This window comes from Chenopodium album, chromosome 23 (genome assembly GCF_948465745.1).
Source record: "Chenopodium album chromosome 23, dcCheAlbu1.1, whole genome shotgun sequence".
Lineage (NCBI taxonomy): Eukaryota > Viridiplantae > Streptophyta > Magnoliopsida > Caryophyllales > Amaranthaceae > Chenopodium > Chenopodium album.
Window position 1 is genome coordinate 32,008,412 of NC_137856.1, and position 19,131 is coordinate 32,027,542.

General features: G+C 34.1%; 4 protein-coding genes across 5 annotated transcripts; 2 read left to right on the plus strand and 2 right to left on the minus strand.

Annotated features, from left to right (window-relative positions):
* Positions 1–1,168: 1,168 nt before the first annotated feature.
* On the plus strand, positions 1,169–5,286 carry LOC145607889 (uncharacterized). Its single transcript, XM_081663484.1, has 5 exons — positions 1,169–1,431; positions 2,172–2,313; positions 3,112–3,338; positions 3,950–4,207; positions 4,735–5,286. The coding sequence occupies exons 1-5, from the start codon at positions 1,177–1,179 to the stop codon at positions 5,050–5,052; spliced, it is 1,200 nt and encodes a 399-aa protein (XP_081519610.1). The 5' UTR covers positions 1,169–1,176; the 3' UTR covers positions 5,053–5,286.
* A 277-nt stretch (positions 5,287–5,563) lies between these two features.
* Positions 5,564–8,331, minus strand: LOC145607890 (uncharacterized). Of its 2 annotated transcripts, none has more exons than XM_081663486.1 (5): positions 8,220–8,331; positions 8,071–8,119; positions 7,369–7,554; positions 7,192–7,231; positions 5,564–5,916 (listed from the first exon to the last, which is right to left on the minus strand). In XM_081663486.1, exons 2-5 carry the CDS (start codon positions 8,071–8,073, stop codon positions 5,903–5,905), a joined length of 243 nt encoding a protein of 80 aa, XP_081519612.1. In that variant the 5' UTR covers positions 8,074–8,119; positions 8,220–8,331; the 3' UTR covers positions 5,564–5,902. The 2 variants fall into 2 exon arrangements, with proteins under 2 accessions (XP_081519612.1, XP_081519611.1); XM_081663485.1 differs by having other exon boundaries at positions 5,564–6,048.
* A 3,631-nt stretch (positions 8,332–11,962) lies between these two features.
* Positions 11,963–15,362, plus strand: LOC145609254 (DNA-directed RNA polymerase III subunit RPC4-like). The gene is made up of 9 exons (XM_081664782.1): positions 11,963–12,419; positions 12,517–12,584; positions 12,675–12,741; positions 13,064–13,100; positions 13,752–13,984; positions 14,079–14,142; positions 14,473–14,564; positions 14,649–14,939; positions 15,115–15,362. Exons 1-9 carry the CDS (start codon positions 12,384–12,386, stop codon positions 15,265–15,267), a joined length of 1,041 nt encoding a protein of 346 aa, XP_081520908.1. The 5' UTR covers positions 11,963–12,383; the 3' UTR covers positions 15,268–15,362.
* Positions 15,363–15,855: 493 nt separating this feature from the next.
* On the minus strand, positions 15,856–18,168 carry LOC145608978 (uncharacterized). The gene is made up of 4 exons (XM_081664554.1): positions 17,714–18,168; positions 16,834–17,077; positions 16,437–16,530; positions 15,856–16,297 (listed from the first exon to the last, which is right to left on the minus strand). Exons 1-4 carry the CDS (start codon positions 18,154–18,156, stop codon positions 16,032–16,034), a joined length of 1,047 nt encoding a protein of 348 aa, XP_081520680.1. The 5' UTR covers positions 18,157–18,168; the 3' UTR covers positions 15,856–16,031.
* Between the last annotated feature and the right edge of the window lie 963 nt (positions 18,169–19,131).

Sequence of the window (19,131 nt, forward strand, 5' to 3'; positions counted from 1 at the left end):
AAGAAGTTTAAGCATCTCATATTTTGCTGTCAAGATTATGAAGCTAATGTTGACCATTGACTTGAAGTGCTATAGATTATGTATTTATGTGTCTATATTTCAATATGTGATGTAGATATCTTTCTAACTTATTATTAGTTACTCCGAAGTTAGCATAGGAAATGTACAAGTAATGTTGACGTTTACTTAATCTTTTGTCATGTAACGAACTTGTATTACTAATGATTTCTAAAAATTATAATCTAACTTAATAACTAACTCAATTCGTAGGTATCACGTGTAACATATTATCACAAACTATGTTACTTTGCCATTATAATTAATCATCTTCTGGTTTTGTACATAATTATTACTCTTGTCATTGCTTATATGAACGAGATAGGAAACGAAGAAAACCGGGATTAATTTAAGGTCGATGATGATCGGTATATATCTCAACTGTTCATGTAGAAGGTTTAGGGGAATTAAAAATTAAGTGATGCTCAAATACTAGGTTGTTTGTAAGGTTATACTTAATACCCAAGTTTCCAACTGACACAAATGAGCAATTTAGTGTGTCATAAGACTCATAACTCATAAGTACATAAGTACATACACAAAAATTGTCATACAAAGCCTGATAATTTAATTCAATGTACACTACTAGCCTACTAGGACATATGAAGATAAATTTCCAAATAAAAAAAGACTCACGACAAAGTCCGTAAATCTCATACTCCGACACTCCATATTACCTACCCGTTAACCAATCAGTCAAAATGCTTTTAATCAAAGGATCTTGCTAACGAGCGCCCCGGGGCGATAAATAATGAATAATTATATTGGTTGAAATAGTATTAAGTTATGAATGCATGACAAAATTAAGCGTCATTCGATATGATTAATGTTAATTTTACTCTAATTCACTTTTAATTCTCTTATCTTACGCCCCGGGACGCTCATTAGCTTTTGCCTTAATCAAAACAGAGCAAGTAAAATGAGACTTGGGTAGATAAACTAAATTATACTATCAACCAAAAAATATTAATTATAAAAAGAAAAATACTAAAACAAGTAGACTTAAGTTAGATATAAAAAAGACTCAATGAAGTCAAGATAACTAAACAAGTATATGGTCCATTAAGAACCCAAATCATATGATTATCAAAACAATACTCGTACAAGTTAACAAAATAAATGGGGTGTTTAAGGCTAGGATTAGTACCAACTTATCATCATAATCCTTCATTATTGAATTCTAGATCATCCTTAATCTTACACAAGTATAAAACTGGGTTTCTACCATGTTCTTCATTTCCCTCAAATAAAAACTTATTCCGATTAATTACCATCACAAATCCAATCAAGTTGAACAAAGTTAGAGCTTGTTCAAATTCAACCGAAAAAACAATGGTGAAAGCAATTAGGGTTCATGAATTTGGCGGTCCAGAGGTTTATTTTCTATTCTCTCAATGATTTATATGTGCACTCTACCTGTTTGATATTATGGCCAAATGAGCTAATTATTAGTTATTGATGGTTCAAACTTAAGCTTATATTTTGATGAAATTCTGAAAGTTTGCATTTTGATGACAAATTATTGATCTTTCTTTTTGTGCTATGCAAATGCACTCTACCTATTCGTCAATTTGCCCAACCTCCAAGTTATTGATTTTTTTTTTATTCTTTTTTGGTTGAAATTCGAGAATTTACATTTACAGATATGGGTCAGTGAGTAATTCTGACAAATTTTACAATTTGTGTTGAAAATATAATTCCCTTTTCTTTCTCTCCCTTAAATTTTGATGCATATGCACCTGTGTTCTTAAGATTATGAACTTTATTTGTGAATATAATTCACATGACTTATTTATAAAATATCTACTCTTCAATTGAGAGAGTTTCCAAGAATGTTTTACTTCTCCAATTCTTCATGTGGAGGCAGTTGTTTGATTACTGAAATTTCGTCACCTTTGCAGATGATCATGCTCTTATATACAGTTGATGATATTACTTGAGAAATTTTCTTGTTGAATATGACAGGGAGATTGTGAATCTTAGTTTTAATTTTGCTTGTATGCTAATTAACAAGCTGAAAATGTTAGATTTTTTTTTTTCCCCGATTTATATGTATGTATATTTGATGCTGAATCTATTGGCTGAACTTGACTTGATGACGCTAATGTTTGTAGGTATTGAAGTGGGAGGATGTAGAAGTAGGAGAACCAAAGGAGGGTGAAATCCGCGTGAAAAATAAAGCAATTGGGCTTAATTTTATTGATATTTACTTCCGCAAGGGAGTTTATAAGAGTCCAACAATGCCCTATACTCCAGGTTTGCCTATTACTTTTGATCGTCTGTGCAATTTGTCTGACCCCCTCTTCTGGTTTTTACCGGTTCTGGACTCTTGGGAAGGACTGTCCATTTGAACCACCCCATCAATGGTGCAGATATATTGCTTGATCTTATTGTTGCTTATTTAGTTATGATAACAAATTTCATTCCAGTAAAGTGATGTATGCCTTGAGATTTGAGGAAGCAGCTTCTCTGCAATTCTTTCAAGATACCAACTGATATGCATGCAAACCTCAAATTTCAATGGTGTGAGTTATTTTTTTTTCTTTATGGAAGGTTTTGTCTGTCATTTGAATGGTGAAAAAAAGTCCTTTAGGTATCATATCTTGCTTAGTTATGAGTCTTATGACTCAACAGGAACACTAATTTAGTCTCCAAAGGCTCCAATATGCTTTATACTGGGATGTGCAGAGCCCCGTGGTCTCCATTCTGCAATTTGAATATTCTTTTGGTCCATAATGCTATCCACTAACCTGTTATATTTACAATTTTTTTTTTTTTTTTTTTTTGGGGAGGGGGGGGGGGGGGGGGGTTAGGCATTTGTCTTGGTTAAAAAAATGTTATTTGACTTAATCTTATCATCTATTGTGTGTTGATGGGCATGTGAATATGTAAGCATATCAGTAGTTAGGGTGGTTACGTGGAGTTCTCAAATGTTTTATGTTGCTTAGATATAACATTTGTCCGAAGTATCTTTTCATGACTGCATTTCTTGCGACTGAATTGCCTCTCCGTTAAGCCGTTATTCTGTTTTCTTTCTGTTTGGGGGATTACTAGGAATGGAAGCAGTTGGAGAGGTGGTAGCTGTAGGTCCTGGATTAACTGGCAGAAAGGTGGGTGATCTTGTTGCTTATGCTGGTAGTCCAATGGGTTCATATGCAGAGGAGCAGATCCTTCCTGCTGACAGAGCTGTCCCTGTTCCGCCTTCTGTTGATCCTATCACTGCTGCATCTATCATGCTCAAGGGATTGACAGCTCAATATTTAGTCCGTAGCAGCTTCAAGGTATACACTCTATGTGATTATTGACTATAGGCCTGTTAAATCGTAAATTTACCATCTCTGAATGAAATTCTGACTAAGACTTGGTTCTCATACTCTTCCCTTATTTCTGGTGTGTATTTGTAAATGAAGTTCTGCTCGCCCATGATAATGACCTAGTTTATATGTCTAAGCATGTTATTCAACATTTATTCTGATTACTGTTATTAGCAAGCTAGTTATGACTTACTTGTTTATACAAAGTAAATGTACCAAAAGAAGGCACATGCAAGCTAGTTATGACTTACTTGTTTATTACTGTATTTGAGGTAAATGTTCTCATATGAAAGCTAGTTATGACTTACTTGTTAGTCATAACTAGCTTGCATATTAGAACATTTACCTCATGAATCACTCATGAAGTCTGCACCTCTAGTTCCCTACTGTAGAGAACATGTGTAGCAAGTATCATCTTAGTGTATTTCTATGAAGGCACAAACAGTATCACAAGTGTATTTTTAAGAAGAGATTTTTCTTGATTATTGCATTATTCAAATCTAGATTTAAGAATGATCAGAGGAAACGGTTGTTATATGCTATAATATTGTCTATTCTTCCAACTTATGAAATCATAGGTTGAAGCTGGGCATACTGTTCTTGTACATGCGGCTGCGGGAGGGGTAGGATCTCTGTTATGCCAATGGGCAAATGCCCTTGGTGCTACCGTCATTGGCACTGTCTCAACAAAAGAGAAAGCCGCTCAAGCTAGAGAAGATGGTTGTCACCACGTGATAATCTACAAGGAAGAAGATTTTGTGTCTCGTGTTAAAGATATAACAGCTGGCCAAGGGGTAGAAGTTGTCTATGATTCTGTTGGAAAAGACACTTTTCAGGTAATGTCCACCATTGTGAGAAACTTGGCACCCATATTGAATTTATGAGATCTTCACGATTTACCTTAAGAAAGGAACTTCAAATTAATTTTTTAGGTTTTACTCCCACCCCGCTCTTCCCTTCAGAAAAAAAAAGGTGTTATCGTTGCCATGTTTCTCACTACATTCAACAAAAAAAACCCTTATCCACCCTAAATCAAACCAGGGTTGCGCTTTTCTACCTGGACGGCTGGACCCTGCAACTTTCTAGACTTGTGTATTTTTGAATTTAAATTCCAAGCTTTCTGAATCCTCAAACAAAGGAACCAACTTATGACCTTATTTGCATGTTGGGGTTGTTTAGAATATATGAAGTAATTAGCTTATATTCCCTTGTGATTTTGTTGGTGCTTTCCAGACCTTCCCATATACTGTAGTTCCATTAAGATGCTTTTTCTGCGTAATCTAAATAATATATTTTCTTAAAAATAAATAAATAAAAACATCCATATGCTGAACCATGTATACTGAAATTTTTTTGTTTTCAGGGATCACTGGAATGCTTGAAACTCCGAGGATATATGGTTCTGTTTGGTCAGTCTTCAGGTTCACCGGATCCTGTTCCATTGTCAGCGATTGCAGCAAAATCCCTCTTCTTAACAAGACCCACCCTTATGCATTACACCATAACTCGGGATGAGCTTCTAGAAGCTGCTGGAGAGTTATTTGCAAATGTTGCTTCAGGTGTTTTACGGGTTCGTGTTAATCATAAGTTTCTACTGTCACAAGTAGCTGAGGCTCAAACAGCACTTGAGAACCGACAAACAACTGGATCAGTTGTGTTGATACCAGATGCTTCACTATGAGGTCTTACTATTAAAAAAAACTGTGTTTGTCACTTATGTATTGTGTTCAAGGTAGTTTTAGTGTGAGTAACGGGTTCTGTGTAATTACACAAGGATCTTTTGTCTATGTTACTACTAGAATGAGGTAATGAGTTTTCATCATATTTCATGTTATGTAAGCTAGCAAACATTAATTTTTCCTGTGAGGTCTAAACCTTCACTTGCCAATAATAAATAAATGTTTGTTTGGTATCATTGGCATCTTTTTGGTTTTTGGTTTTACATTGAAAAAAAGAAACGGAAAATTGAAAACAAAAACAATAACAAACAGGCCCTTACATTTTAACAGATCTTGAATAAGAAAAGAAACTATTACTATAATCCTATCTGACCAATCTACTTTTCAATATAAGTTAGTTGCTTCCATTACATAGGTTTTTACTTAGGAGGTTGCACTGTAGTACAAATTCTTTATGGCCGGAAACTTGTAGCTTAACCAGAATGTAAATTGAATTGACAGCTGCTATTGGCATTGCTGACTTGCTGTAGGCAGCCTGAGTTTACAACTTCATTTAGCAAAAATAAATGTGCACAAGAATAACTCATAGAATGGGGCAATCAGCAAATATACAACAAGACTCATGTATAGTAAAAATCCAGCGACATTTTCTAGAACATATGAATTATAAGACTTCAAGTAGCCTTTCTTTAACAAGAACAACTAACTCGACAAAGTTCATGCAATTCTGGCATGTCATCAGCACACGTGAATTTGAATTCTTGTAGCTACCACTCTTCTAAGTTTCAGAACACCAAATGTTTCAGCCTGCAAACAGGTACTGAAAGCCCAAGACCAATTATCTTTCATCCATCACTGCTCATTGCCTGCCAATTGCCACCATAACAAACTAAGCTATATTTAAACCTTAAATTACCAATTGGAACCACCATCTGAATCACGAGATTGGTAGAAATCGTTTGGCTTTACGATGTTGACATCTTCAAATTCATTATCATCTAGACACAAAAAGAAGCACGCAAGGCATTAGATACAAACCAACCTATAACTGATACAATACATCTTACAAAGAGGGTTTACACTTTACACCCTTTCTGTTCATTCTTGCTTTGCTTCACACCTTTTTTGTTGTTGTATTCGTTGGGGGGGGGGGGGGGGGGGGGGGGGGGGGGGTTTACCTTTAACGGTTTAGACACCCTTTTCTTTTATTAGAACTACTGTTGGAGATAAAGCACAATGTAAAACAGACGAATAAAGGGTAATAGATTACTTTCAAATGGGATATTGGGTTCCCTTTTCCCTTCCTAGAGTTATAATTAACTGTCTATGGGGATAATAAAACAGTTAATCCGCTGCTACCAAACACTAGCATCGCCTCCATGGCTCCAACCATCCAACACCCTTTACGTTAGCCCTTATTGATTATTATTACCCTTTTTTTCATTCTTTTTGGTTTTAAGCATGGTCTCATTAAATAGTGAAGATCATTGTTCCAGCTGCTGCTTACATTTTAATGCCTTTATTCAGACCCTGTTTTTTATTCGAGCCTCGTATACTGTGCTTGAACTTTTAGGGACTTATGGCCAAACTATTTACATATCCAAACTGCATGTGTGGAATGTCGATAAGAATTCCTTCTCCCTAATCACACCCTTCTTACTATAAATTGACCTTTAACATCATATCAAGGTGATCTAACTGATGTAAAGTTGTAAACCTCCTAGATGCTCCTCAGTGAGCTATAAGCCTATAACAAAGGTGCATATAATGGGGGAAAGAGTGATGCATCGATGATTTCTAAAGAGCCAATTCACTAGTTCAGAGGATATAATGGTTAGACACTTAGACACATGGTTTCATTACAAATTCCCAAACCCCACCAATAAACTTCTTGGCTAGCACCTATGTTTCTACCCCTTATTGTGCTGCCAATACCTATCACTATAACACACCACATTAACATTAGCCACCTGACTTTCTGAAATTCTTTGGTCGCTTTGCATGAATATACATCAATTTCATAAAAACAAGTCAAGTCCAAGATAGGATTATGTTCAGACACAAAAAGAAAATACACACATTGAAGATCACAATGAAAAAAGAACAAAAACAAAGAGGCCAGACAAGAGTAAGAAGAGCACCTTTTCTCAAGGTTAATGCCACAACAGCATCATTTTCGACCTACAAAAAAAGAAAAACATTCATTCAAATTTCAAGAGACACGAAGCTTATTTAAAGCCTCGGCACTAACAAGAATATATAGACGACGAAACCAGTTTCCAAGTTCACGAGTTGATCATATTCGCGGATTCACCTACCTTTTGATCTGCTAAAGTCTTTGAATCCTCAAGCACTTCCCCCGATTCTACAAGAATCAACCGCTGGTTATCAACAGGCTGTTCAATAAGCCCATGAATTTTCTGCTTTATCTCCAGGATTTTTTCAGTAGGATCACACTGAATGAAGTAGGTTGTCTTACTACGCTTAACTCGAATGTACATGGCCTAAATACAAATCAATTCAGCTTCAATCACTCAACTAACTCATAAAACTATTTACAAATCGAAACTTCATCGATCATTCGACATCAAGACGCTTTTATTTCCACAACACCACAATTAACAAACAAAGATTCTCATAAAGGTAACTCAATTAGACAGATATATCCCAATCCAACACCAAAACAATGAAAAATTTCAGTTTTTTATATTAATTTTAACCATAATTTAATAAAACGGTCAATCAATCGAGCTCCAAAGGCAATTTCAATCATAAATCACACAAAATTCGCATTATCATGATCCACCACAATTCCAAACACCTCAATTACAATCATCAAAACCAACTAACCTAAAAAAAACCCAAAATTCAGCCTCCCAACTACCCCATAAATCAACTCTTATCTAATGTAAATAAATCATGTATATTTGCATGAAATCATCCAAATTAACGAGATAATTAATGAGGAAAAAAAAAATTGAATCAAAATTTTTAAGAAAAATTGGATGAAAATTGCTTACCATATTGTACAGAGAGACAAGGTGTGAAAAGATGGTTGCTTTGAAATTCCTAAGAACTCAAAAAGATTAAACATAGAATTAAGGATGATTAAGATTAATTAGATGATTAACGATGTTGGTTAAGATGGTTAATGGAAGAGTTAACTTACAGGCAACTGTAGACTTAAAGAGTTAGCAACAACCCCCTCCAACTACGAAGTCCAGAATTTGTATTCGTCTACTTCTGTTTTCTCCCTTCTATCTCCCCCAGTTAATTTTTTTTTTTTTTTTTTTTTTTTTTTTTGGGATATAATTTTGTTATTATTTGGGTTAGGTTTTCGGTTTGTCACGACTCAAGTCCTCACATTCTCAATAAGTCTATTGTGAACCCTGGTCTAGTACCTGCCCATTTACGCTACAAATTTCATTTCTCGCTAAAGACCTAGGCGCTTGTACATATTTTTATACTAAATGTTCAAAATTTACAATGTTTGGATTTTTATACAAAAAGTTTAAAATTTGCAATTGTTCATATATTTTACTAAATGTTCAAAATATCAAAAGTATAGACTTGATAACATTGCGATTGTTCAAATGATTTTACTAAATGTTCAAAATTTGCGATGTTCGGATTATTTTACAAAATGTTCAAAATTTGCAATTATTCACATTTTTTTACTAAATGTTCAAATGTATAGGTGTGGTACATTGCAATTGTTCAAATATTTTTACAAAATGTTCAAATATGCAATGTCCAGATTTTTTTACTAAATGTTCAAAATTTGCAATTGTTCATATCTTTTTACTAAATGTTCAGGCATGGTACATTGCGATTGTTCAGATATTTTTACTAAATGTTAAAAATTTGCGATATTCAGATTTTTTTTATTAAATGTTCAAAATTTGCAATTGTTCAAATCTTTTTACTAAATGTACAAAAGTATAGGCGTGGTACATTGTGTTTGTTATGATTTTTTTACTAATATATTTAGATTCAAATTACACAATCAACAATGAAATAATGAATCAATGAGCATAGTTTTCAGAATTAATTATGAATTGATCAATTATAAGCAATTAGAAATTAAAAATATAACATTCAAATAATCATATTCAGCAATGTATTTAGCAAATTAATGAGAACGATCAAATTAATCAATCAAATTAATGAGAACAATTAAACATATCAATTAATCGATCAAATATATCAATTAATCGGTCATGATGGCTTGAAATCGTTCATAATGGATTGAAATCAATCGAATTAGCTTCAACAAATTAAATTCAATTAATATTAAAACAATGATTTCATCCACAAATTCATCTCAAAATAAAAAAATATATCAATATTGATCACACTAAATTCATAATAACTAACCTAGATTGATCTCTTGGGGAATTTCGACAATCTGCATCACATTAAATGCAGCAAATCAATAGAAAAAGTTAAGATGGCAAGAAGAGCAGTAGTAAAATGAGTTACGTTTCATTCATATACACATGCGTTTAGAAAGATGTCGACCTATTCTAGAAGAATTTGTACTCACCCCCTTAGAGGCGTCAATGTGGTTGTATGGGCATTAGGAAACAATCAGGGTTAAGGAGATGACCATGAGTGTTAATAATAACTTTCACTGTACTTATAGAACTTTATTTAGCTCAGGGTTGTATTTTAGTGAAAATTACATTGACAATAATACAATAATAATGGGTTGTTTGGAGGCTCAAATGGGCCTAACCCGAGGGTCCACCTTTTTAGGAACATTATGACGAAGTCGGTTTTTGAAGGTGAAACCCGAACACGCCCAGATTGGACAAAGAGGTTTGAAAAACGTTTGAAATTAAAGCTTCTAAAACTCTCAAAGGCAATCTTGTACATACTCTAAGAGTTATAATTGTACAGAGTTCTCTAAAATCTTGTACATAAAAAGGATGTAGTTAGAAGGGTGTGAAGTCTCTAGGACTTGTGTATGTAAAACCTTCCATTTAAGAAGTTTAAGAACATTCTAGGTTGTAAGGAGTATTATAAATAGGAAGTCTTCTCCTCATGTTAATTAGTATCATACACACAATTGTAAACTCTCTCAAGTATTAATACAAAAAATCCTTTAACAAATCTCTCTCTCAAACACTAGAGTTAATGTGTGGTGATTCTAGTAGACCACGTGCAAAAATAAAACTAAGGGGTTCAGTCAGCACATGACTAGGTGCATAAATAGAACAATTAAACTTTTAATTTCGAGTCCAATGTTGGTGACATTAACGGCTAGCATTTTTAGACGTTTTCACATAGGTTAATTTGAACCATCTACTTTTTACAACACAATAATGATACTCCAAGATTTTAACTACTTATTTAATAGATAATGAACCTTGATGTTTACACTAAGACACCAAAATTTAGGCAAAATTATGTTGTTAGCCATGAAAGTTTACTTCTAATTCATGAACAAGTTCGCAAGAATTGCATATACAACCAAAATCCTTTGGTAACATACAAATATCAATTTTCTTATACTATGTTAGTTATTTATTGTAGGTAACTTTGAAATTTTTACCATACACGTGGTATCGATACTAGAATAACAATTTCTTATAAAAATTATCAATTTAAAAAATGCAAAAAGGATAAACAGATGATGCAAGAATCATAAAAAAAATACTATGTATCTAAAAGGTTAAATGTTGAACATTTAGAAAACCAAAACAAATAAACAATGTTGTCAGAACAGAATAGTAATTAATCAAGTCATGTGTCCACGTGCAACTGCCACTATTAAGAAGACTAAGACTGTGATCAATAATGTCGACTTGAGCTTCTATGTGAACATCAAGAGGTTTAATTAATTCGCCCAATATTTGTGAAATATCTTCTAGAAATTCCATCAATTTCATCTTCACATTTTCAAACATCCACTTGAATATTTTAAAATTTTCTTTAGAAGAGTCAGTTTTCTTCATAGAGCTTGGAGGAATCGAATTAAAAGCTGCACATATACCATAAAAAACTTGAATGAAAATTTTGGAACAGCAAAAAACTTAATTTGATTCACAAAGCACATAAAAATGTTCTAATACGCTGAAAAATACTCATATAATGCAAATACAATTACATTAATCAGTAACATGAGTAGAAAGGTTTATAGGATTATAGAGTTATAAATTTACAGTCTTTCATAATCTTTACTTGACCATACATTTCAAAATGTTATTTGTTTTCAAATTTCACCACCCCTATACATTCTTCTAATGATACTCATTTAGGTTCAAACTTTATAAGTATGAAAATATAGTTATTACTATTACATAATTATTGATGTTTTGTGATATTTTCCAATAAAAAAATAGTCTTCACAAAATACCCTTGAATTATCATTTAATATATATACCCATTCAAAATTTCAAATTCAATATACCCATAAATTTCATGAAAATGTCACCAAATGCCCTTAATTTTGACTAATGTCGTTAATTTCGTTATTTATTTATTATGTTTAATTGTGCCAAGTGATAGCATCTTATTAGTTCTTATTTAATTTATTTTTAATTTTTTGAAAACCTTATTTAAGTTATTCAACTAAATAAATTAATAAAAAAAACTTTTAAAAAATTATTAAAATAACTCACCATCATTCCAGCAGTCACTCTCCCTATCCTACTTGCCCCTCGCTGGTCTCCCAGACCCCCTCTTCTGCACCACCCCTCCCCCCCCCCCACCTTGGGTCAATAGTGCCTCGCCCCCAACCCTTGACACAACATCATCCCCCACCTTGAATTCCCCTCCCTCCCGCCTAAAACCCTTAAAATCCCCTCCCTGAAACTCCAACGACCCCTCTCCCACCTAGATACCCTAGCGGTTAGGGTTTTTGAGGGTGGTGGGAGGGGCGGTTGGGGGGTTTAGGGTTGGTTGTAGGGGTTTTTTTAATGAGTTTTGTAGGGGAGGGAAAAAATTAGGAGTATTTCATGAAAAAATTGTATACGTAGTATTAGTTGCAAGTAATAGTTAACGGAGGAAATATATTAGTTCATTTAACTATTTTTAACCTTCTTACTTGGAATATATAAAATTTCATTCATTATTTAGTCATAAGTTCGCAATTGCTTCAATGGTAAACCGCACTTTCAATTTTGCGAAGGTCGCAGGTTCGATTCTCATGCCTATCTTTTTTTTCTTTTTTTTTTAAGAACCCTAATTTCCATTCTGCCGATCAATTCTCACCGGAAAATTTTCATTTCCCGATCAATTCACACCGGAAACTCCCATGTCTGTTCTTCCCTAAAATCTTACATTTTCCGAATTTCGCAGATTTCCGTAATTTCTCCGTTTAATTTCAATGGATTCAGATAAACCTTCTTCTTCCCCTCGAAAGGTTAGTATTCAAGCATTTTTCTGGTTTTCAATTTCAATATTCATTCTTTTTTTCTTTATTTTTTGATCAAATCCCAGTTTATCTTTGATGTTTACAGGTCAGATTCGCTCCAAAAGCTCCATCGCAACGAAAGACTAGAAAAGCTGCTGCTACTACTACTACAAAGTAAAAGAAATTTTAAGCTAAATTTCATTTCAATTTCTTGTTTAATTTGATCTGAAGATTACTTAAAATGTTTGATGGAATAATTTGCAGAGAAATTCCCGATGGAAATGATGAGGCGGAAGCACAGAAGTTATTGCTTCAGCGTTTTGATGAACGAGTAAGTCATCAAGATTACTTGTTTGATTACTGATTAGCGAGTAATACGGTGTAATAATGTTAATGTTATGTTTTTCGCTCACTTTGTATTTTTTTAGGAATGCATAACAAAATCGTGTGTCATTTGTCAGTCTATGAGATTAATATATTCACTTTTGATTCCTTCCTAGTTTATTTAGGTTTGTGATGACTGATTAAGAAAGCTAATGCGATCCGGTAATAGGTTGATACGAGTATAAAATTGTTGTTTTTTGGAGTTTTTTTTTGCTCAAATAAAGGGGTGTAAAATGTAAATTACAACTTCCCCGTTTTGTGTATTTCAGGGCAAGTCTCGACAACAATCTAAAGCCGAGAACAAAGGTGAGTTTCTTTATCGTATGAGCAATTGAACTAATACTTTGTGTGGACTGTGGTGCAAATGTGCGATGAAGTATACTAATAATGTATTTAACAATTAGCAGTAACATCAATTTGTAATGTTGTTCCACTTGTTTGGTGTCTCTTGTTGATTGCCTTATAGTGAAGCTAGCGTATTTCCCTGAACTCTCTTTAGTGGAAGAAACTCTGTAACCAACCTGTTTTTCTATACATAGATAAACTAAATACGGACATTCATTATATATACTTAAAAGTGTTAAAGCCACTGCCTTCACAAGGCTCCGTAGTGTGGCACCTTTCACCTTGGCAAGTTATTATCTCATAACCATAAGCCGAGGGGTTTTGATTTATGAACCTATGCTAAACCTAAAGGTTGGACTTGCCACTAAAGGTTGCTTCTTGTATGACATTTCTATCTAGAAAAAGGTTTGCTATGACATCTATTCGGCTGAAATTTAAGACCATTTTCTATTAGTTTGTTGTAATGGTGCTTTGGCTTCTTCCATAATGAAAACTAGAATACGGCCTTGTACCTGACTGCCAGTGCCACATCGGCTTTCTTGTCTAGCTACTGCTACTGATTTGGGACATTGGGTCAAGATCAGTGGCTTACATTAGATTTTATACTTGTAGCTCCAATGCAACCCACCTTCATACACGGAGGACCAAAGAGATCTATCACCATGAGGGGATCTGATGTTCTTCAAGATGAAGGTCTCAAACGCAGCCAAAAATCGGATCTTATGGACTTGGATGACAGCACCAAGCAGCCTGTTTCATCTCTACCTGCTGTTGGACCAAGTGCGACAGAAAAGAGTTCAGAAGATGATCAAGTTCTTAAAACCAAAGAGTACAAAGAACCTTGGGTATGAATTATGAAAGCTTTAATTTGTCATTTTCTCTCTTATCCTTGACTTATTACACTTAAGCTGACAATATGTGTTTTGTCATCAACTGCAGAACTACACTACTACTTACTATCCTACCACACTTCCATGGAGGAGGCCATACTCTGGTGATCCAGGTATGCTTTGGCCTTTGAAAGCTATGAATCAAGTCTTTTTTTAGTCTCCACACGAAGCAAGTCATATGCTAAGAAGATAAGACTCTAAGAGCAAATAATATTTTTGAAAGTCCATGAATTATCAAATAGCAGCTCCAGGTCAGTAAAGAAAACGAAGACATAGAATTCAAGCACAAACCATCCTGTGAGAATTTTGAACCTGTGAACACAAAGACATTAAAACAATGCAACTAAAAAGTCCCTAGCAACATACATTTATGTCGCTTATTTTCCTTGGAGTTGAAACTTTTTATTGCTCTGAGGTTGATATCTTTTGGCTATTCCTTTTAGTCATTCTTGATGAAGCCGAGTTTGGGGAAGCTGCAATGAAGTCAAATTATGACGAGAATTCAATAAGTTCTGCCTCAGAACTTGGATTTCTGGTGAGTATTCTTAAATGGAAATAATAGCAAATATTCTGATGCTTGTGTGTTTAACATGTCCTTATGAATTGTGATACTTCACAGAACCCAGAAGAGACAGGTCAAGAACGGTTGCTGTTTTTCCAACTTCCTCCATCTCTTCCTGTAGTTAAACGATCTGCTACTGCTAAGGGGAAAGAAATTGATGACAGTTTGGGATCATTAGGAGGTCAAAAGGGTCCAATGACAACGAACATGGGGGCAAAGGGATCTAGTACAGCAGGTAATTCACAGCAAAGCTGCAGTTTGGAAGAATTGCCTGCAGGACTGATGGGGAAGTTGCTTGTTTACAAGAACGGAGCTGTCAAACTTAAACTTGGTGATACCCTGTATGATGTAAGTTTTTTGAGCTGTCATTGCTACTATAAACAGAGCAATCATTTCTTCATTGCAGTATCTCCTCTCGTTAGCTTGTCTCAGAATGATATCTATTTCTTCTTCCTTTACTGCTAAAGTCAATTTTAAGAATGGTACTAATGTGTAATTTGTATGCCTCCTGCAATTTGTGTAGGTGTCAGCTGGATCAGATTGTTCATTTGCTGAAGATGTAGTGACATTCAATCCCAAAGAGAAGGAATGTTGTTCAATTGGCAACCTTGACAAGCGAGCCATTGTTTCCCTTGATGCAGAGTACCTCTTGAGTAGCGTTGTTGACCTCAGCTAGACTGGAAAGCATTTGATGTTTACAAACACCACCATTTCACGTGTATCTAGAACAGTAGTACCCCTTGTAAGTATGAGATCTCAAAGATCAACTGTATGTACAAGTTCAAATTCTGATTAATACTTCTATGAAACTTTTAATGGTAGTATGCTACAAAAGCTTCAGATTGCTCAGAAATCATATATTTTAATCACTTAATCGTCTAACTTTATTGATTTCGCAAATGCATAACATCTGTAGCCCTATAGGGCTATAATTGCATTTTGGTCTTGGAAGTAATTTCTACACCTTTGAATAAAGTTTTTCTATTCCCCTCACGAGAAAACTCCCTAGTTACTAGGGAAACTAAATTAAACTCACTAAACAACTGGTAAGAAAACATGAGGATCAATAAACCTACCTGTACTTGCAATCCCAACTAAATTATTCAAGTGATATGTGATATACAATTGAATTAAGATAAGCTGACTGACGGCATGTCCATACTAGATCATGTTCACCTCTATGTTAATGTACATCAACATATATGTGGTACTGATAATAGAATAACAATTTATCATTAATATTACCAACTTAAAGGGTGCAAAAGGGATAAACAATATAATCAATATAAGAGTAATCAAAAGTACATTGTATGTGAAAGATCAAATGTTGAACATTCCGGAAAATAAACCATGTTACCACAAGAGGTATTTTCACCATAAAAGTTGAAGACTAAATATGAAGAAAAAGCATGTTAATTAATGTCGACGAATATTGATTGATCAAGCCCTTTGTCCGCGTGCAACTACCACTATCAACAAGACTACAACCGTAATCAAGAATGTCGACTTGAGCTTCTGTGTGAAAGCATAAGACTCTCCTTCTATATCACATTCAAGAGGTCTAACTAATTCACCCAAAAATTGTGAAATATCCTCTAGGATTTTCAACAATTTCATCTTCAAATTTTCAATCATCCACTTGAATATTTTAAAATTTTCTTTAGAGTCAGATTTCTCCACAGATCTCGGAGGAATCGATTCAGAAGCTGCACATATACCATAAAGAAAATTTTGAGACAGCAGATAACTTAATATAGTTCACAAAAGTACAAAACACGTAAAAAATAATACTCATGTAACGCAAATACAACAGCTTAAGTAATATGAGTAGAGAAGCACACTAACCATCACGATAAGAATCCCTGATCTCTCGCACAGCTTCATTGTTCAGCACAGCATCCCAAACAGCTTTATCAGATGACAACGATACCACCATTCTCTGCAATGTAATAAACTCTTTCACAATAACAATATAAGAAATTAAGAATCGTGTAACCTAAAGGCAAAACTAATACTTTTTATACATATATAGTTCCTCTATTTCACAAATGTCAACCAGTAGTAAAGAGCTGGAATTGACGTGAAACTCTTTACTAAACTGCTTGTTTCATTATCCATAAACAAGACTACAAAGTGAACCTTCAGATAATCGGTAGAATCAGTTAGTTTAATTAATCTAATGCAACATCACAAGGGCTTAAACCATATATGTTCCACAAAAATTATATATACTCGAAATTACCTGAACACTAGGCTCAGTTTGCAAGAGATGGAAAGCATCATGCACCCTTCCCCATCCAGGAGATTGTGTCAAATTCTTATCATATGGAAGCATTGACGGCTCAATCCAATCTGTCTCTGAACCCTTTGAGGATGTTCTTTGCAGTGTATCGGAGGAACTCTTCGTTTGGTCATCCATGTCTATGTCTACATCATGAGACATCTCTTCGGTGGCAGATTGCGAGCGTGAGAGTGGATGAAAGACTCTACAGCAGAGCAGCCATAGGTAAAGCACTCTGGAAACTACTTATAGGCACTAGAAAATGCTGAAAACTAAGCTACTGAAGCCAAAAAAAAAGCTTGAAACATTTTTTAAAAAAATTATGCAAATGAAAACACAATACTAGAATTTGTTATATACTCGGATGGATGATTGTACACCCAACTAATCTCTGGTTATACACCCGGTATATATAACAATCTCTCACATAATAATAGCATATAATAGCATCTTAATCCATAACAAAGCAAAGACTTAAACTTTCCCTATTTAAGCTATTTACTGCATGACAGCATGAAGTTACAATCATTAAATGTTCTTAGTTTGGGAAATAAATTAGATGGTTTAATTTATAGTAACAAAATTCCAATAGTCATGGCAATTACGGGCAATTGCAATTCAACTTTATCAATCGAACAACAAAACATAATTAATTGGTTTCTAATCTAACATAAGAATTTGAAATTCATCTCATGCTAACACACTAGTATTAAATTACCACAACCAAATAATAAAAATAAATTAAAATGTAAGTATAAAAAAAAACCCTCAACTATTATACACCCGAGTGTACCTAACACGTCACAAAGATCGCAACAAACATAATAACAAGTGAACTTACTGTTGAAGAGAGTAAAGGGCATTTTGTACTTCATGAGAAGAAGGAACAACACCAAAAATAGGATCATAATAATTCTCCAAACATTCCCATTCACTATCAACCTCACTAACCCCATTATCATCATCATCATCTTCATTAACACTAACACCATCATTAATCACATAATTAGGAGAAAGAGGCCAAGGTGAAGAGAGAGAAAGTGGGTGTCCATTAATACTATTTGGGGTTGTGGAGGAGATTGAAAGGGCATGTTTAGATGATGTTTTTTTACATTTTGTTGAAGAAGATGAAGAATTTTTGGTGGTGTTCGAATTTGGTGAAGGTAGAGATTCTTGGAAATTCTTAACCTTGGTTCTTACGACTCTTCTTAGCATATCTCCGCTGTTACCACCGCCGGCGCCACCGCCTCCGCCGCCGAAACCTCCGCCAAAGGATTTCCTCATTGGTTTTCTCTGTTTTTGTGCCTTGTTTAGGAAGAAGAAAAAAGTGGGATATGTATCAATTTATATTTGGATTTTATCTTCTGTTGATATTTTTTCTTTTTTTGTTTTGTTTTTTTTTTTTTTTTTTTAATTTGCCATGTATTGTCCACGTGTACCTTTTACTAACGCCTATTTTAGTTGATACTAGTGGGTGTGAGGGGTGTGACTTTGGAATTCCCCTGCTAGGGTTGCAAACAATTCGAATTGAGTCGAGTTGTATAACATGTTCTAGTTATGTTTGAAAAAAATAGCTAGTTATGTTTGAAAAAAATAGCTTTTAAAAATCTGGATTGAGTTTGGTTTGTTCAGATTTTGGCTTGTTCGATCGTTGTTCACGAATATACTTGTTCGTATATCGAATTTAAGCTCGAGTTTGAATTCATTAAATCAGCGAAATCTTATTTATCATTAAAATTGATTTCTAAAAGTAATACTAGAATTTTCATGCATATATATATAAGATGAAATTGTTTTTTTGTTTTTGTTTTTTTTTTTTTAACGAGAAGTAGTGATACTTTATTAAATACTCATAGTATCAGATATTACACCTGCAATTCTGCAAAGCTTCAGGTGGGAATTCTTTAATCTACACATGGAGATCCGTAAAGCTTCCACTGAATTGTGCTAGCTTATGAGCAACTTTGTTGTATCCACTACCAACATGAGAAAAAGAAAAATTAGAACAGAGTTTAATAAGCTCCATAATGTCTTGCACAATCAGAACAAAGCGGGAAGGTTCAAAGCGATGCAGCTTGAGATGTCGTACCAAATTCACTTTCACTTTTCATTTGTGGCATCATGGCACTGCAACACATGAACAATTACGAGTATCTTTTTCCAATATATTGTTTCTTTTTTTTTCTATTTATTTATAATCTTCTTCTATATAAAAATAATAATATATATATATGGGATTTTTTTTTTCTATGAAAACCA